At 41.4% G+C, this 18,427-nt stretch overlaps 1 protein-coding gene across 2 annotated transcripts in view; it reads left to right on the plus strand.

Annotated features, from left to right (window-relative positions):
• farp2 (FERM, RhoGEF and pleckstrin domain protein 2) overlaps window positions 1–18,427 on the plus strand; it is a 222,700-nt gene that overhangs the window by 103,624 nt on the left and 100,649 nt on the right. For both annotated transcript variants that reach the window (XM_063046243.1, XM_063046244.1), the window contains 3 exons: window positions 6,209–6,393; window positions 11,243–11,332; window positions 16,028–16,161. In XM_063046243.1, the coding sequence (XP_062902313.1) occupies window positions 6,209–6,393; window positions 11,243–11,332; window positions 16,028–16,161 (409 nt within the window). The remainder of the gene's footprint in view (window positions 1–6,208; window positions 6,394–11,242; window positions 11,333–16,027; window positions 16,162–18,427) is intronic.

An 18,427-nucleotide genomic window follows, 5' to 3' on the forward strand; every position in this document is an offset into this window, starting at 1 on the left:
AGTGTCTGCTTTTTAAACAATTTGTGCCTCTTGTGTACTGGCACTTCAGTGCAGAATGGAAGGGACGCTGCACTGTTTGAATTGCTAGTTTGCAAATGAGATAGTTATCTGAGGCTGTCTCTATGCCTTTGGGTGGATGTGGAAGATCATATGAAACTGTTGGAAGAAATGGCAATGGAATTTTCCTGGATCCAGGCCAATTATTATGAAACAAAAATAAAATAAGCTTGTCATTCATTGAATTGCTTTTGGGATCTTGCTTTGTACATTATGCACATTTTCATACATTTCCAAAATGCCTTGGCTGTGCAATCACTTTGGAAATTGGAAAGCAATACAAGTTGATTGCTATTGTCCACGTTGCTTGCATTGAGAAACCACCTGGGTAAAGATCAGATTTGCTGTCATTTTTGCTGTCAAGTACTGAGATGCAGCACGAGATCCAATATGTTGATCATTGTAGTCTTACAAAACCTTGCAAAAACTCTGTATCATCTTGGAGCTGAGGGTAATACCCTATCTTTTCAATAAAGAATAATGCTTTTATGCAGCGTTTATCTTTCTGAAAGATTTCACTGGGACTGATTAATTATACTTTGCCATTCAAGTGAGCAGGTGCTTAAGATCATTAATACTACTTCCATTTTTGTCAATGTGAAAATGGCAATATTGAGTAGAGATGAAACCGTAAATCTAAAAAGTTAAAAGTTACTCAGTAGAAGAGCTTGTGTTTTCTTGTGGGATAGAAAGGGAATTGCTATAAAGTTTTTGTTTTGATGGGAAACTTGTAAAGGAAGAAGTAGAGTGGAATGATGTGCTTTAAATGATCAACTAAGCTTGTTTAGGTACTGGGTCCATGTTTCTTCCAAATGTGATCTATATAATTTCTATTACAAATGTTCCTGCCTTACAGGGATTTTTTTTTTTTAAATGTTGACTTTTTGTCTGTTATTGAGAAGGACAACATAGAAACAAGCTCCCATTTTTTGCTGGACTATCATGTACTCATTTTTATACCTAACCCATTTTATCCTTCCTACATCACCATTATCTTCCGCACCATACACTGTCCTGAGTTCTACCACTCATCTACACATTAGCGGTAACTATGCCCACAACCAACCAGCACGTTTTTTGGAGGCGGGAGTAAAGTGGAGCACCAAGAGAAGACCTGTGCAGTCACAGGGAGAACATGCAGATTCCACATAGACGTCCAGATAGAGATCAGGGTGGAACCTGGGTCAACAGAGATGGGCGGCAGTAGCTCTGCGTACTCTGTGTACAGTAGTTTCTCAGTGAAATAGCCCAATGATTCTTTTTTAATATTTAAGTGTAATGGAATTTGAATGGCACTTAAATAAGGCTCATTAAAAGCTTCTTGAAGCTTTTTAACTGATGTGTATTTATACAACATTCTTTATTTAAACTGACTCTTTTATACCATTGCAGATAGTTTTAGAAATCATGTTTTGTTTTTCATTCCATTTTTTCCTTCCTTTTGAGCTTGTGAATGGCTCAAAAGAGAAATAAGATATTTCCTCACTCTTTCTATGTGAATTGTTCTGCTGACATTTAAACAAGGTGGTGTTTCACTGAGATCGATCATTTTATCATGTTTCACATCAAATGACTACAGATCAGAGCCCAGGACACACTGTTTACCAATAGGCTTTGGGGAAAGAACTGATCCATTGACCCAGATTGCTTGGGAAAATATTGTTAAGGCTGTCTTTTTTTTGAATGAGAATGCATTTGATCAGTACTCATCTGCCAAAAATATACAATGAGTCAGTAATTTTCTCAGTAAAACGCAATGAAAGCTAGATTATTCAGCTTTTCAGCATGTTTTTGTTAGTGCTTCTATCAAGCAGTAACAGTGAACAGCAAATTGGGAATTTAACAGAGAGGGACCTATTCAGTTGCGATTTAAAATAAAACCCCATCACAGATTTAGGAGCATAGCTACAGCAATGGCATGAAAGTGGAGTTGTTGGCATAGAATATTGGAAGTACATCCAGGCTTTTCAGATAAAAAACCACTTGCACAGCAATGATCAAGGGCTGAACTGAACAGAAGGATGTGGACTGGTATAAATAAATCCTGCAGGGTTTCAGAATGTGTAGTTACTGAAACTTGTAAAGGGACATTGCTGCACCTTAAATATCAAATAAAAATGAATGCTGGTCAGAACGAATGTATGGGATTGAAATTCTAAATCAGCTATCAGATTACATGAATCTGGAAATGTCTGAGTCCAATAGGAGTAGATTTTTAGTCTGGGGATTGTCCAACAAATGATGGAGAGAATGGGAAATGAAAGGTGTATGATCAGAGACTTGTACTGGGGATTTAAATGCTTCTATGACTGTCCATTCATTAGGTATCATGTTAAAATTTTATTTGTTAGAACTTTACTCTGTGATTTGAGGGTGGTGGTGGGGGGTTTGGGAATGAGGAAACATCTTTTTAATTTAAGAGTAGAAAAATGAGAGGCAAAAATAATGACATTGAATATTTAACAGCTTTTTCCATTTAAGTAAGCTGTTAAATTTTAAAAGCAAAAGGGGCGTGGAAGTATTTCTGTGAGACCAAAATACAGAGATATCTCCAAGAGGACCACAACCATGTCATAATGTTTGGAGGCTTGTGTGCCTCAATGACCAGGAGAGTCATGTGGGCTGGGGTCAGGGCCATGTGCTTTGACTCCTGGTAGTCTCACCCATGCCGAACAGGTCAAAGGATAGAGGCCAGACTAAGGGTGGTACACTGGTCCTCCCGGTTCGGGAGGCGGGGGCAGGGTTTCATCTCAGGACTAACCTGACTGCTCAGAAAAAAAAATTGTTATGGCAAACAGCAATAAAGGAAAAAAAAAGTCGCTGCTGCCCTAAACACCAGCGGTGTAACAGGCAGTAACTAAAATTACAGGCATAAGCAAAACAGAGGCTTCTAAAAATATTGGGCAGGCCTCTGTCTTCAGAAGCTTATTTAAGCATCAATATTGTGTGCATTGTTCAAAGCACCTTTTAATCTCATTCCTCTGCCCAAGGACCTAAACAAATAATTAATTTTCATTCCTGATGTAATACACTGGATACAGTGCTCACAATGTGGTTGTCTCTCTACTGGAGAACTCGACGTATGTTGGGAGACTGCATTGTAGAGCACCTGGGTTCATTCTGCAGAGGGAACCCCGAACTTCCTGTTCTTTGTTCCTTTACTTCTCCTATCCTCACTCAGAGCCAACTATCTGTATCCCCCGCCCCACACACACTATTGTAACAAGGCTCAACATAACCTTGATCAAAAAATATCTGCAGATCTTAAATTAAAACACAATGTTGGAGACTCAGTAAATTGGGCAGTAAGTTAATATTTCAGGTTCAAAGCCCTCTGTCAGAACCTGCTACTGATGATGGATCATAGATCTGAAAAGGTAATTGTTTTTCTTTCCACCGATGTTGCCAGACCAAATGTAAAAGCAAATTCACTGACTTGTAGTCCGATGTATTTATATGCAGGATTATTTCCAACCAGAGTACATCATTCATTAAATAGCAGCATCTCAAAACCTATCATGTTAAGTTTGACAGGTATCTAAATTAAGCTACTATTGAACTTGATTAAAAATAGGCTATCATCATGATTAGTTTAAAAAAAAGGTAGATGTCCACCCATGAAATCAGTAACAGAAAAATTAGCTGCATGTAACATAAAATGAAAACTCAAACGACTCATTTTTACCCAGAACAATTACTTACAGATCTGTGAGTCTGAGGGTTGAATTTGAGTGATTCAGCTGGATTGTAGAGGCTTTATTTTCAATTGCAGTCATGGCTCCTCTTGCTTGCTCCAAAGGCATTGTCCCTACTAACACCAGAATGCAGTACCCTGCAACATATTAGATTGCCCAAGACCAGGCCTTCCCAGTTTTTATTTTTTAAACATTGAGGGTGAGCATTTGCAAATCACAGGAGGTAATGCTATTTGGGGAGACATTTGAGAGTAGTTGATTTTAGGAAGGCTCCATTGGGATAATGGGTGTACGGGTGAGGCGGTGACATGAATGTAACAGTATTTGTGCAATGTGGTTTGAGGGCTTGGAACTGCTGGAGCAAAGCAGATGATTTTGGGAGGTGGTTTGAGTGCTTGCCTTAGTTAGTGAATTGGCAAGTTTGGAGTAAGGATACTGATGTGAGATGGTGAGGATTATGAGCACAGCAGAGAACCTGGCTGCATAGGGGCAGTGAAGATGTAGCTGCAGTATTGAAGAGAAGGAACAGTAAAGGCAGGCTTGGAGTATTGTGTGTGTGAAAGCCAGAGAGTAGGTTGGGTGCATGGTTAGCTGAAATCCATGCTAAATTACAACATGACAGATTAGGAATAGCCAACTGGTATTGGCTCAGAGGTCGATGGAAGCAAAGTTCTAATCAGCAGTAACATTGATGACCTTGACAAAATGTCTGGCTCTCAAGCAACAAGTCAAAAAAGGTAGGATTGGACTGACCACAATATATCGTAGATAATGGGAAATGACCATGCAATTCAAATCCTATACCACATTTTGTTCTGTCAACATTTCCTAAATGTAAAGAAAATCCCATGCCAAGATTCTCCTTTGGGTCTGTCATACCAAAAGATTGCATCACAAGGAGTTGTAATGTTAATGTCATGAGTTGCCTTTTGCAGTTCCTGTTGTGTCGCTGTGATTTGTTACATTTTCTCCCCCAAGAATCACTGATCATGTGCTCTTGAAAATATGTCCATTCCTTTGGTTAATGAAATTTCTGTTGTATTAAGCAAAGTCAAAGAATTGCATACATAATAAGAAACTTAACAATCGTGTTTCTAATATTTTCAACATTATTGTACAAACATTGTAGTTTTCACTTAGGAGACTTTGCACCACCAAAAAATTTGTACTTGGTGTTGTCCAGAGTAGTGATACTTTTACAATAAAATAAAAACTAATTGGGGAATAGTTGAAACACAACAGGAAGAGAGGTGGCAAGAGAAACAGAGTTAATATCTCAGATTGAACTGTGAGTACATGCTAAAGGGCTGGAAACTCTGGTATTTACTTCAGTAAACAATTTCACAAGTTTTAAAAACCATTGTAAGGATTAAAGTAGGTTGAGGTTATGAAAAAGTGAATATGGTCACTATATCTGAAGGTTTTGTTATCATCACTTTTTGTCAATCCTTCAAATGAAAAATTTGAAGCAAGCAAACAAACATAATAATCTGACCTTTGTTGACCGAATCTTCAATACATGAAAGACGGGGAGGAAAAGATACTGGCAGGAAAGGGACTAATATATCTCTCCTGAGATTGTATATACTCTGCATATCATTTGTGTGCAAGTTCAAAGGTTAATTATCTCAACTAAATTGTTTTATTATTGGATAATAATATACCTCATTTGTATAGTATCAATGGTTCATGATTACAACTATTAAAGTTGGAGCATCTTTCGATAATCAATTTAGAATACATTAGAATCAGAAATGTGAATGACTATTGGTGACAGATAAATTTATAAAGGGTGGGATAGATGGGAGTCTGGAACTAGAGAGCTCAGGTTTAAGATGACAGGAATGAAGTTTAAAAGAGAACTCGGGGTTAAGGTTTTCCACACGGAGTGATAGTTATCTGGAATAAGGTGCCAGAGGAAGTGGTAGAGGGAGATGCAATTACATGTAAAAGGCATTTGGACAGGTACTCTGATAAGAACGGTGCAGAACAACACGGGCCTAATGGGAGACAATGTGATTAGAGTAGAAAGACATCACAGCCAGCACTAGTGCATTGGGCAGAAATTGCCTCTTTCTGGGCTGTGTGATTCAATGAAGGCAAACGTTTGTAACCATGTTGCCAGAGAAGATGAGAGGCAAGATATTGGAACTGCTTCGAATCTGGAAGGGAGAGTAGATGATAGGCAAGGTGAGTTTTGTTAGGAAAAGTCACCTTTTCAATCCAATTTCTTTTGGAATAGTGTGTTTTGTAGTAACGTTCTCTAAAATTGCTTCAGGCCCTTCATCATCTTTAATGTGATCCCGAAGTTGTTTCTACAAGGTATATCTTCACCCAGGAGACATCCTCATACTCAGTTATGACCAGCTCTCCATCCTATATGTGTACAGCTCATTCATATTTAATAGTCTTAAGGCTTCTTATTTTATTTTGTCTTTATTTTTAATTTGTTTCAGGTGGTTTGGGTGGCAGTCTTCAGCTATCCCCTCTTGCTACAAGGAGCACCCTCAATGTATTGGTTCCTGGATCCCAGATGTCTAACCTGAATTTGCCTCCTCAGATTCCATCTCCATTGCAAAGCCCAATCCTCAGTGATGTTGGCAGCACAAGGGCAGATGATGATGAAGAAGACTGTCGAAAGGTGAGGTCAGGGATGGGTTTGCATGGTTATTAGCTGGAAATTGCTTGTGATGCCTGACTGATTCATTATTGGCCTCCAGAGCAGGTTAAGCAAAAATTTGCATCTTTCATGAAGTGTTTCATATCCCTATAGGGTTTTCAGAATGGAACCTTAAAAGTACCACAATCCCAAAGTATGAGGCAAAGTTCTGTCGCTTTATTAGAGAGAGCAGGGATTGTTTAGAAATGGGAAAATAAACAGTGAGAGGAGATATTTCCATCTAGTAAATCAATTGTGTGAAGAACAGTGACAACATGGCACAGCTAGCTGATTGCTATCTCAGTTTCAGTGATCCGTGTTTGACCCTCATTTTGGGTGTTGTCTATTTGAAGTTTGTGCATTCTCCAAATGTGGCTCCTTCTTTAAAGAACAGGGTCTCCTTCCTCCACTGTTAATACTGTCCTCACCTGCATTTCTTGAACAACCACGCTCACCCCATCTTCCAGTCACCCTAATACTGATAGTTCCTTTTGTCCTTACCTACCGCCCCGTGAGCCTCCACATCCAACACAAAATCCTCTGCAGCTTCCACCATCTCCAAAGGGATCCCACCACTAAGTATATCTTTACCTCGCTTCCCTCCCCTCCACTTTCCACAGGTATTTCTCGCTTTGTGATTCCCTTGTCCACTCATCCCTCCCCCCCATCTCCTTCCCAGCCCTTATCCCTACAGGAGGGCCAAGTGCTACATCTCCTCATTCACTTCCTCCCTCACCTCCATTCATGGCCCCAATCAGTCCTTCTAGGTGAGGCAACCCTTCACCTGCAAATCTGTTGGGGTCATCTATTGTGTCCAGTGTTCCTGATGCGATCTCCTCTACATTGATGAGACCCGTCGCATACTGGGGACTGCCTCGTCGAGCACCTCTGCTCCATCTGCCAAAAACAGAACTTCCCTGTGGCCAAACATACTGTGATTCCCTTTCCCGTTCTGACACGTCAGTCCACGGCCTCCTCTTGTGCCAAGATGAAGCCACCCTCAGGACGGAGGAGCAACACTTTGTATTCCATCTGAGTAGCCTCCAACCTGATGGCATAAAATTTGATTTCTCCCTCCAGTAAAAATGAATTCCCTCCCCCCTGTTCCCCCTCCTCTCTTCTGTTCCCCACTGTGGCCTTTTACCTCTGCACACCTACCTATCGTCACCATCTCCTTCCCTTTCTCTTGTGGGCCACTCTCTTCCCCTATCAGATTCCTCCTTCTCCAGCCTTGACATTTCCAACCCACTGGGTTTCACCTATCACCATTTAGCTATCCTCCTTCCCCTCCTCCCACCTTTTTATTCTGGTGTCTCCCCCCTTCCCTCTCAGTCCTAAAGAAGGGTCTCGGCCTGAAATGTCAACTGTGTATTAGTTTTCATAGATGTTGCCTAACCTGCTGAGTTCCTCCAGCACACCTCTGCACATGTTTGCGCGTGTTGCTTCCTTCTAGATGCTCTGGTTTCTCCTCATATCCTAAAGGTTGACAGATTTTTTTTTTGAGCCAGTAGATTGTCCTATGTGTATTGGCATACTGACTCAGAAGGGGAGTTGATGGGCTATAGGGAAATAGGAAAAGGCATTGAACTGATTGGATTGTTCTGATTGAAGCTGGCATATAGACCCATAAGCTGAAAGAGTTCCTTTTCTGTTCTAATAAATAGATACAAAACAACCCAATATGGAAAATACATTCCAATTGATTATACAGAACAAAATCATGCTATCTTTGATTAATCCCAATTCTCTCTGCTGCTGCCATATGACGATTTAAGTATTAACATTGGATTATGTTGAGATTGCTATATTGATTCAATATTTCCCAATAATTAAAGTGCTTGTCAAAACGGTCAGGTTTAGTTAAATGCCAGTTAATTCAAGTGTCAGTTAACCTGACTTTATTGTTTGGCAAGATGTTTGTGTTCACCACTAAGGATGATGCTTTAGGGTACTTGGAGGCACATGATAAAGTAGGCCAAAGTCAGTATGGTTTCCTTAAGGGAAACCTTGCCTGACAAATCTGTTGGAATTCTTTCAAAGTTCAAACTAAATTTATTATCAAAGTACTTGTCTGTCGCCATATACAACCCTAAGATTCATTTTCTTGCGGGCATACTCAATAAATCCACAAAAGAATAATAACCGTAACGGAATCAATGAAAGACCACATCAATTAAGTGTTCAACCACTGTGCAAAAGAGAACAAACTGCAAATACAAAAAGAAAGAGGTAATAAATATCGAGAACATGAGATGAAAAGTCCTTGAAAGTTGGTCTGTAGGTTGTGGGAACATTTCAATGATGGGCGTTGTATTGCCCAGCCAGATTTTCACTCTCCCTGCTGATTTATCACCACCTTCGATTCAGCCCACGACAGAGTGTCATAGGCCTAATCTGTTATTTCTTTGAGGGAATAACAGGCAGAATTGACAAAGGAAAGTTAGTGAATGTTGTTTACTTGGATCTTCAGAAGGCCTTTGACAAGGTTCCACACATGAAGATGTTAAACAAAATTAGTACCCGTGGCATTACAGGTAATGTGCTCACTTGTTCAGAAGACTGCTTAACTGGCTGAAAGCAGAATGGGAATAAAGCTGGGCATTATCTGTTTGGCTATGGTGAACTAGTGTTCCGCAGGGGTTGATGTTGGGTCTGCTGCTTTTCACGATGTATGTCAACGATCAGGAGGACAGAATTGACGGCTTTAAGGACAAGAATCAAAATCAGGTTTATTATCTGATTCATGTGTTGTGAAATTTGTTAACTTAGGCAGCAGTACAATGCAATACATAATATAGAAGAAAAACTAATAATAAATAAGTCAGTCAGTTACACGAAACGTATATTGAATAGATTAAAAATCGTGCAAAAACAGAAATAATATATATTTAAAAAGTGAGATAGTGTTCACAGGTTCAATGTCCATTTAGGAATTGGATGGCAGAGGGGAAGAAGCTGTTCATGAATCGCTGAGCACCCAGTGTGTGCTTTCCGACTTCTGTATCTCCTTCCTGATGGTAACAGTGAGAAAAGGGCATGCCCTGGGTGCCTGAGGACCTTAATAATGGACACTGCCTTTCTGAGACACTGCTCCTTGAAGATGACCTGGGTACATTGTAGGCTAGTACCCACGATGGAGCTGACTAAATTTACACCCCTCTGCAGCTTCCTTTGGACCTGTACAGTAGCCCCTCCATATCAGACAGTGATGTGGATGATGCAAAGATAGGTGGAGGGGCAAGTTGTGTTGAGAAAGCAGGGAGTCTGTAGAAGGACTTGGATAGATTAGGGATAGGCAAAGTAGTGGCAGATGGAATATAGTGTAGGGAAGTGTGTGGTCATATATTTTGGTGGAAGAAGTATAGGCATAAATTGTTTTTTAAATGGGGAGCGAATTCTGAAATTTGAGGTGTGAAGGGATTTGGGAGTCCTTGTGCAGGATTGCCTAAAGGTTAACATACAGGTTGGGTGTGTGGTGAGGAAGGCAAACACAATATTAGCATTAATTTCAAGAGGACTAGAATATAAAAGCAAGGATGTAATGCAGAGACTTTATAAGACATGCGCTTCAGAACAGAAGATGAGGAGGACTTTCTTTAGCCAGAGGATGGTGAATCTGAGGAATTCATTACCACAGATGACTATAGAGGCCAGATCATAGAGATATTGCAACTGGAGGTTGATTGGTTCTTGATTAGTAGGGGCTGCAGAGAGAAATCCGGAGTGTGGGATTGAGAGGCATAGTAAATCAGCCATGATGGAATGGTGGAGCAGACTCAATGGACTGAATGGCCTAATTCTGCTCTTGTGTCTGTGGTCTCACTTACATAATTAATGTTAGACAAAAAGACATGGGAGCAGAATTAGGCTATTCAACCCATTGAGTCTACTCAACCATTTGATCATGACTAATCCATTTCCCTCTCACCCCCATTTTCTGCCTTCTCCTTATAACCTTTCATGCCCTGATTTAACATGAAACTATCTTCTTAAACACACCCAATTGCCTGGCCACCACAGCTGCCTGTGGCAACAAATGGTACAGATTCACCACCCTCTGGCAAAATAAGCCTCTCATCTCCATTCTAATGGACATCCCTCTACTCTGAGGTTGTACCCTCTGGTCTTAGACTCAGACTCCACACTATAGGAAATATCCTCTCCACATCCACTGTCGAATACTTGCAACATTTGATAGGTTCAAAGAGATCCATTCCCCCCCCACCTCCAACCTCCCCTTCTTCTGAATTCCAGTGAATACAGGCCCGGAGCCATTAAATAGTCCTCATGTGATAAGCCTTTAATTCCTGGAATTGTTTTTGTAGACCTCCTTTGAACCCTTCCTAATGTCAGCAATATCATAGAAAACTGCTCACAATACTCCAAGTGCCACCTCACCAGTGTCTTATAAAACCTCGGTATTACATCTTTGTTTTTATATTCTAGTCCTCTTGAAATAAATGTTAACATTGCATTTGCCTTCCTCACCACCAACTCAACCTAGAAATCGACCTTTAGGGAACCCTGTGTGAGAACTCCCAAGTCCCTTTGCACTTCGGATTTTTGAATTTTCTCCGTTTAGAAAATGGTTAAGCATTTACTTCTAAAGCCAAAGCGCAAGACCATGCACTTCCCAACACTGTATTCCATCTGACATTTCTTTGCCCATTCTCCTAATCTGTCCAAGTCCTTCTGCAACCTCCCTGCCTCCACACTCACCCAGACTTCCAACAGAGTTAAAAAAAAACGAAATTTATCCTTGGATCTCATCTACTCCTGCTCTGTGTCTTAAGCATGTCTTTTAATGTCTGATGTCTTTCCTTTAATACAGCGTTATCCAGCTGATAAGGCATTCTTTATTGCCAAGGAAATCCTGACCACAGAGAGGACCTATCTGAAGGATTTGGAAGTCATCACTGTGGTGAGGGAATTTTGTTTTCTCTATCATTAATGTCTTGACATTTGGGCTGGTATTCCTCTTGTACCTGGATGCTTTGTTCATGTGTCTGACCTACTGGTAGCTGAATGGCCAGTTCCCTTTGGATCACACCTACTCTTCCAGCTTGTTCTTGGGTTTGTTGTTCCCTCAGTTTTGACCTCAACTAGCTTTGTTAGCCAGCAGGGTCTAAACTTCAGGCTTAGTAGCTGTCAGCACTGTGACTTAATGTGGGTCACTGAAAGTATTGTACATGGGAAAACGCCACAGGCTGTGATCTGTTTTAGAGAGAGCAGAAGAAATCTTCTGAAGTTAAACATCAAACTGCTTGAAAGCTGTAAGGACCCAGAAAGGACTGTTGCTGCCCTCCGTAGTCATGTCCGGCATATTAGGTTGCTGGAGTCAGGTCTGGATCAGTTCTTGGGCTTTAATTTGCCACCCAGAATCAGGGTGTTTGTATGATGGTCTGCAGCAGTGTGACTAGGACCTTGGAACAATTGCATTCTGACTGTAGCAAAGTTCAAATCTACTACCCCTTTGAGCTTTTTTTAAATTGCATAAAATTTGCTGAACCAGTAAGTGTTTGAATATAAAATAAAAGTTTAAACAAATACCTCAAAAGTGTTCATGGGTTCAATGTCCATTTAGGAATCAGATGGTAGAGGGGAAAAAGCTGTTCCTGAATCACTGAGTGTGTGCCTTTAGGCTTCTGTATCTTCTTCTGTAACAATGAGAAGAGGGCATGTCCCAGGTGATTGGGGTCCTTAACGATGGATGCCGCCCATTTAAGCTGCTATTTTAATGCAGCATTCAATGAAAATCAAAAAATCTGCAGATGTTGGAAATCTGAAATAAAAATTATTGCTTTAAGCACTCAACAGGTCAGGCAACATCTGTGAAGAGAGAAACAGATAATTACTGGGAACGAGGAAGGAACAGCTTAGTTTTTAGTAAAATAAGTTAGTTCTTGGGAAGCACGGTAACACAGTGGTCAGCACAATGCTTTACAGTACCAGCAACTCGGATTCAATTCCTGCAGCTATCTGCAAGAAGTTTGTATGTTCTCCCTGTGACCGCATGGGTTTCCTCCGGGTGCTCTAGTTTCCCCCCACAGTCCAAAGACGTACCTGTTGGAGGCTAATTGGTCATTGTAAATTGCCTAGTGATTAGGCTAGGGTTAAACTGGGGGCTGCTGGGCAGCGCAGCTCGTAGGGCCCGTTCCACACTGTATCTCAATAAATAAATAAATAGCCTAGTGGTGGAGGGATAGATAAAACTAAGGAATATCTGACAGGGGAAGACCAACTGATTTAAGGCGGTAATTAGAGGAACCATTAAAGTGTTTTGTCTGTGCTATGTGTATCTTTTAGGTTGGAAATTTTCATCAGAACTGGGAAGGCGATTTAAAAAAAAAACGATTTTAAGATGCAAAATGCAATGGTAGCTGTATTTTTCTTTTTCATTAACTTTTATTAAAATTCTAATTAAGTTCAAAAGTCAAAAAATTTTGAAGGTAAAAGGTAAAAGTTCAAAGTAAAATTTATTATCAGCGTACATACATGTCATCAGATACTACCCTGAGATTCTTTTTCCTGTGGGCATACTTAGCACATCTTTTTTGGGGATAGGTTGGGGAAAGTTTGCATTGGCAGGTAGGAGTAAGGCTTTAAGTGACAAAGAAGAGAAGTTAGCAGTTTAATTATGTGCCTAACACAGTCTGCTGACCTTCTGAACAGATTCAGTAGTACAGCTAGTAGAGCTGTTTCTTTCCAGTTCCAGATACCCAGGTTTAATCCTGACCTTGGACACTGTCTGTATGGAGTTTTACATGTTCTCCCTGTGACCATGTGGCTTTCTGCGAGGTGCTTTGGCTAATGAACAAATTGCATTATGACAGGAATAGTGCAGAAATCAGTGCTTCATGGTCAGTGTAGACACGGTGGGCCAACTAGCCAATTTCTGTGCTTCATCTTTCTATACCTCTGGGAACAGCTGTCTCTATTTCAGAAGACCTGCCTCTTGTCTCCAAGCAGGAGAGAAACATGGGATCAAAAGGGCTAACAGTGGCCATGAAAGTTCCTTGGTGGGTCGCATTAAAGAGAATCCCAAGTCTCTTTATATAAGCATTAAAAAGAAAAGGGTTTTAAAGAGAGGGTGGGACCACTCAAGGACTAAAGAGGGAATTTATGTATGGAGTCAGAGGACAAGAACAAGGTACTTTGCATTGGTTTTCACCAACGAGAAGGAGATGGAGGATTGTGACAAGGGAGGGTTGAAGACGTATTTATAGTAAGGAACAGGAGGTGTTGGGACTCTTGGAGAACGTTATATTGGATAGTTCCCAGAGTCTTTCTCTCGTTATTGAGAAAGGTAAGACAGGAGATGTATGTATCCTTTTTAGTCAGAGGACTGGTGCCTAGCCATTGTCCTTCTGTTAAAGAAGGGTTGTGGAGGCAAAGCAGGGAGTGAAAGGCCAGTGAATCATCAGTACTAAGAACATATTGGAGAAAATTTTTAGGGGTAGGATTTACTTGTATTTGAAAAAGTATAGTCATTAGGGGTAGCTAACACAGTTTTGTGTGGGAGAGATCTTGTCTTACAAACTTGATTGAGTTTATAAAGTATTTGTAAATATCTTCTGCACCTTCTCAAGCTTGTCTATGTCTTTGCTATAACAGGGTGATCAAAACTCTACGTAGTATTCGAACTGCAGACATCCCACCCTGCAAAAACTCATTTCAGGGAGATAGCACCATAAATTTGCGGGAGACTCCCGGAACTTCCGGGAGAGGGGGGACGTCTGAAACTGCGGTCTCACCAAGGACTTGTATAACTGCAGCATAATGTCCCTGCTCCTAAACTTAGTGCCTGACCAATGAAGAGCAGCATGCTAAACACCTCCTTCATCACCCTAAATACTTGTGTGGCTGCCTTCAGCAAACTGTGCACTTGTACTCCCAAGTCTGGCTGTTCCATAACATTAGTCAGTACCCTGCCATTCATTGTATAAATCCTACCCATACTGAATGTTCAAAATGCATCACCTCATCCTCACCTAAGTTGAAATCCGTTTGCTGTTCCTCAGATCATCTCTCTAACTGATCAAAATCTCTTTGCAATTCATTGCAATCTGCTTCACTATCAACAAATTCTTCAGCAAATTTACTAATTGTGCTGGGGTGTGCATGATATAGTGCTAAAGAATGCTTGCCTTCATGAGTTGGAGTGTGAAGTATAAAAGGCTGAAACTTGTTTTGTAGCAACTGTATATAAAATTTGTTTAGGCCACATTTAGAATATTGTGTGCAGTTTTGGCTGCCGCATTACAGAAAAGATGTGGAGGATTTTGAAAGTGTGCAGAGGAGGTTCACCAGGAGCTTGCCTGGATGAGAGTGTACTAGCTATAAGGAGAAGTTGGACACACTTGGATTCTTTTCACTAGAGCACTGAAGGCTGAGGAGCCTTCCTTGGCAAGTATACAATGCTGAGATTCTTCTTCTCCAGATAGCCACGAAACAAAGAAAAACCATGGGCATCAAGTCAGAGAGAAGCAGCAAACTCACCTCCCCGTGCAAAAAAATGGCAACACAATCATTGACCCCCCCTAAACACCCCTCACTCTGCAACAAGAACATTCCTCTTCTCTCCCTCTCTCTCCCCCCCCCCCGAAAACACATTAATACACACAAAATGCTGGAAGATCTCAATGAGCCAGGCAGCATCGACGGAAAAGAGTACACAGTCAATATTTTGGGCCGTGACCCCTTTTTTCAGTCCTGATGAAGAGTCTCCACCCAAAGCATCGACTGTTTACTCTTTTCTATAGATGCTGCCTGGCCTGCTGAGTTCCTCCAGCATCCTGTGTGTGTGGCATATTTTCTCGTGTTTCGGAAATAAGAGTACCTGGCTTTGTATTAGCTCAACAGTCTCAAGTGTAAAGACAGTGCAAAATCAAGAGGTGTCAACGTCCTTTTCTCAGGATGTAAATGTCAAATACTGGAGAGCATAGCTTTAGTGTGAGAGGGGGAAAGTTAAGGAGATTTGTAAGGAAGGTGGTTTTTTTTTTTTAGGTGCCTGGAATTGGCTGCCAGAGAAAGTGGCAAAAGCACTTATAGCACTAATAGCAACATTTACCAGGCATTTATATAGGCAATGAAAAGAGAAACATGGACAACATACAAGCAACTGAGACTGGCATCATAGTTGGCACAGATATCATGGGCTGAAGGAGTTGTTCCTGTGCTGCGTTCTTCGTCGTGGTTCACTCAGGGAACTGAGCACACAGTCTGTGTATTGTGTGTGGCGAACTGTGGGACTGCTGTATTTTTTGAGCTGCTCTGCTGTATTTAAGCTGAGACATTTAATGTCAAACTGTGACACGATTCCAAGTAGAGCAGCAAGTTCATTAATACTTGACCTTCACTCGCCAGAGTTGAAAACAAAACATGACAGATGCTGGAAATCTGAAATACTGTAAAAGCAGAACATGTTAGAAGTGCTTAGCAATATTTGTTTTGTCCTCAGATTTTGCTTCGCCTGAGTATTTCCAGCATTTTTAGTTTTCAGTTCTGTATCAATGGCAGAGAGCCTGGTCATCATCAGACTAGTTCCATCAACTTTGGGCGTTTCTCAGCTGTGAATGGCACTGCACTGATACTCACCTTTTTGTCTCCCTCACAGTGGTTTCGTAGTGCTGTTATCAAAGAGAATGCAATGCCACAAGGGCTAATGACTCTGCTGTTTTCCAATATTGACCCTATTTATGAATTTCATCGGGGATTTCTGAAGGAGATTGAACAGAGACTGGCTCTTTGGTAAGTTCCTTTGGTCCTTGTTGTTTTCCACTGCAATCATGTTTCTAATGTGGCCACGTTTCTGCCTGCACATTGCATGATGCTGGACTGTACCCACATCACAGGACTACTGACATGATCACACAAGCAATGTTCAATTAATGACATCACATGTTGATGCACTTTGTGGCTTTGTACATGGGACTGCTTCATAATGATTCAGACGTTACTTCATGGTGCCTCCCAGAATCTAACTATGGCTTTTACATTGACACCATGCTTAGAAGATGGTGTGTATATTTAATGAAAAATTACTAGCAGGTTGGACGGATCAGAACTGCAGTCAGCCAGAAGCTGCCGCTGTGTCACTCCAGTGGAGGTGAGCAATGTTGGCAGGTCTTTGACATCCCAGAAGTACTTCCTTCACTCTGCAGAAGTTTAATACTCATTTCAAACATGAGGTGCAGTATTTTTATCTTCAGAATATTTTAGATAGGGCTTTGAGGAATGCAGAGTGACATGCTGGGAACAATAACAGGCATCACAAAATTAACGGCAGACATATTTGAAAAGTGAAATTCTAATACCAAACAGCTTTTAAAAAAAAATCCTACAAAAACATGGTTTCTCTCAAAGCCCTTCTGTCCTGTTTGTTTCTAAAGGGCAGTAAAAAATTTAAGAAAAAGAAAGAAAATGGGAAATGCTGGAAATAATTATCAGGTCAGGCAGCTTCTGTGGAGAGAGAAACAGAAACAAATTTGCAGGATGATGATCTTTCACCAGAACCATGAAAGGTCAGAAAACAAACAAATTTATGTTGCAAATACATGAGAGGGGGTGGAGAGAACAGAGGGTGTTTGAGCAGCTGCGAATCAGAGATTGGGAGCAATCTCACACAGGTCAGCGAGTGTGCATTAAAAAGCCCGTGCCTTGTGGGAGTTTCAGCATTTGAACAGCGGCGGATCAGAGATTGGGATTCATTAGCAAGGGCAAGTAAAAATAAGGCAGGGGCAAATGGAGTGGCCAGTGTTGGAGTGGGGATTTTGAGTCTTCAGCTCTACAAGGCTTCAGCAAGGAGAGATTTGAGTGAAAGAAGGTGAAAAGCTCTAGGCAGATTTTTTTTCAGTTTATTTATTCCTTCCTTCCTTTATAATTTCACAGTTAGAGCAGTAGGGATGCCAGGCAGGATAGTTGAATGCTCCTCTTGCGGGATGTGGGAAAGCAGGGAGACCTTCAGTGTCCCCGACGACTCCACCTGCAAGAATTGCATCCAGCTGCAGCTTCTAACACTCCACATTAAGGAGTTGGAGCTGGAACTGGATGAACTCTGGATCATTTGGGAGATGGAAGGGGTGACAGATAAAACATATAGAGGTAGTTACACCAAAGGTGCAGGACACAGGAAACTGGGTGACAGTCAAGAAGGGGAAAGGGGTTAAGGAGCCAGTGCAGAGTACCCTGTGGCCATCCCCCTCAACAACAGGTATTTCAGTTTCAATACTGTTGGAGGGAGGGTGGTTGATGAAGCAGAGGAAAGGCACTGTAGTCAGTTCTCTAGCATTGAGTCTGACTCTGTGGCTCAGGAAGGAAGGTGGAGTGAAGAGGCGAGCTGTGGTGATAGGGATTCATTATTTAGGGGAACAGAAAGGAAGCTCTATGGATGAGAACAAGATTCCCGGATGGAATGTTCCCTTGCAGGTGCCCGGATCCGGTACATCTTGGATCAAGTCCTCAGCATTCTTAAGTGGAAGGCCGAGCAGCCAGAGTCATGATCCATATAGGTACCAATGACATTGATAGGAAGAGGGATGAGCTTCTGTGTGGGGAGTTTTCAGGGATTAGGTGCTAAGTAAAAGGGCGGGGCCTCCAGAGTTGTGATCCATGTAGATACCAATGACATTGATAGAAAGAGGGATGAAGTTCTGCATGGGGAGTTTTCAGGGGTTAGGTGCTAAGTAAAAGGGCAGGGCCTCCAGGGCTGTGATCTCAGGATTGCTACCCGAGCCATCTGCTAGCGAGGCCAGAACTAGGGAGACCGTATAGTTTAACATGTGACTAAGGAGTTAGTGTAGGAGGGAGGCTTCAGATTTTTGGATGATTGGACTTTCTTTCAGGGAAAGTGGGACCTGGAAAGACAGTTTGCACCTGAACTGGAGGGGATTGACATCCTAGTGGTAAGGTTTGCTAATACTGCATTGAGGTACTGTTTAAACTAGAGTTGCAGGGCGATGGGAACCTACATGCCAAAACAGACACTATACTGGTCGTGGAGACATGTTGTTAAGAC

This window comes from Mobula hypostoma, chromosome 4 (genome assembly GCF_963921235.1).
Source record: "Mobula hypostoma chromosome 4, sMobHyp1.1, whole genome shotgun sequence".
NCBI classification, from domain to species: domain Eukaryota; kingdom Metazoa; phylum Chordata; class Chondrichthyes; order Myliobatiformes; family Myliobatidae; genus Mobula; species Mobula hypostoma.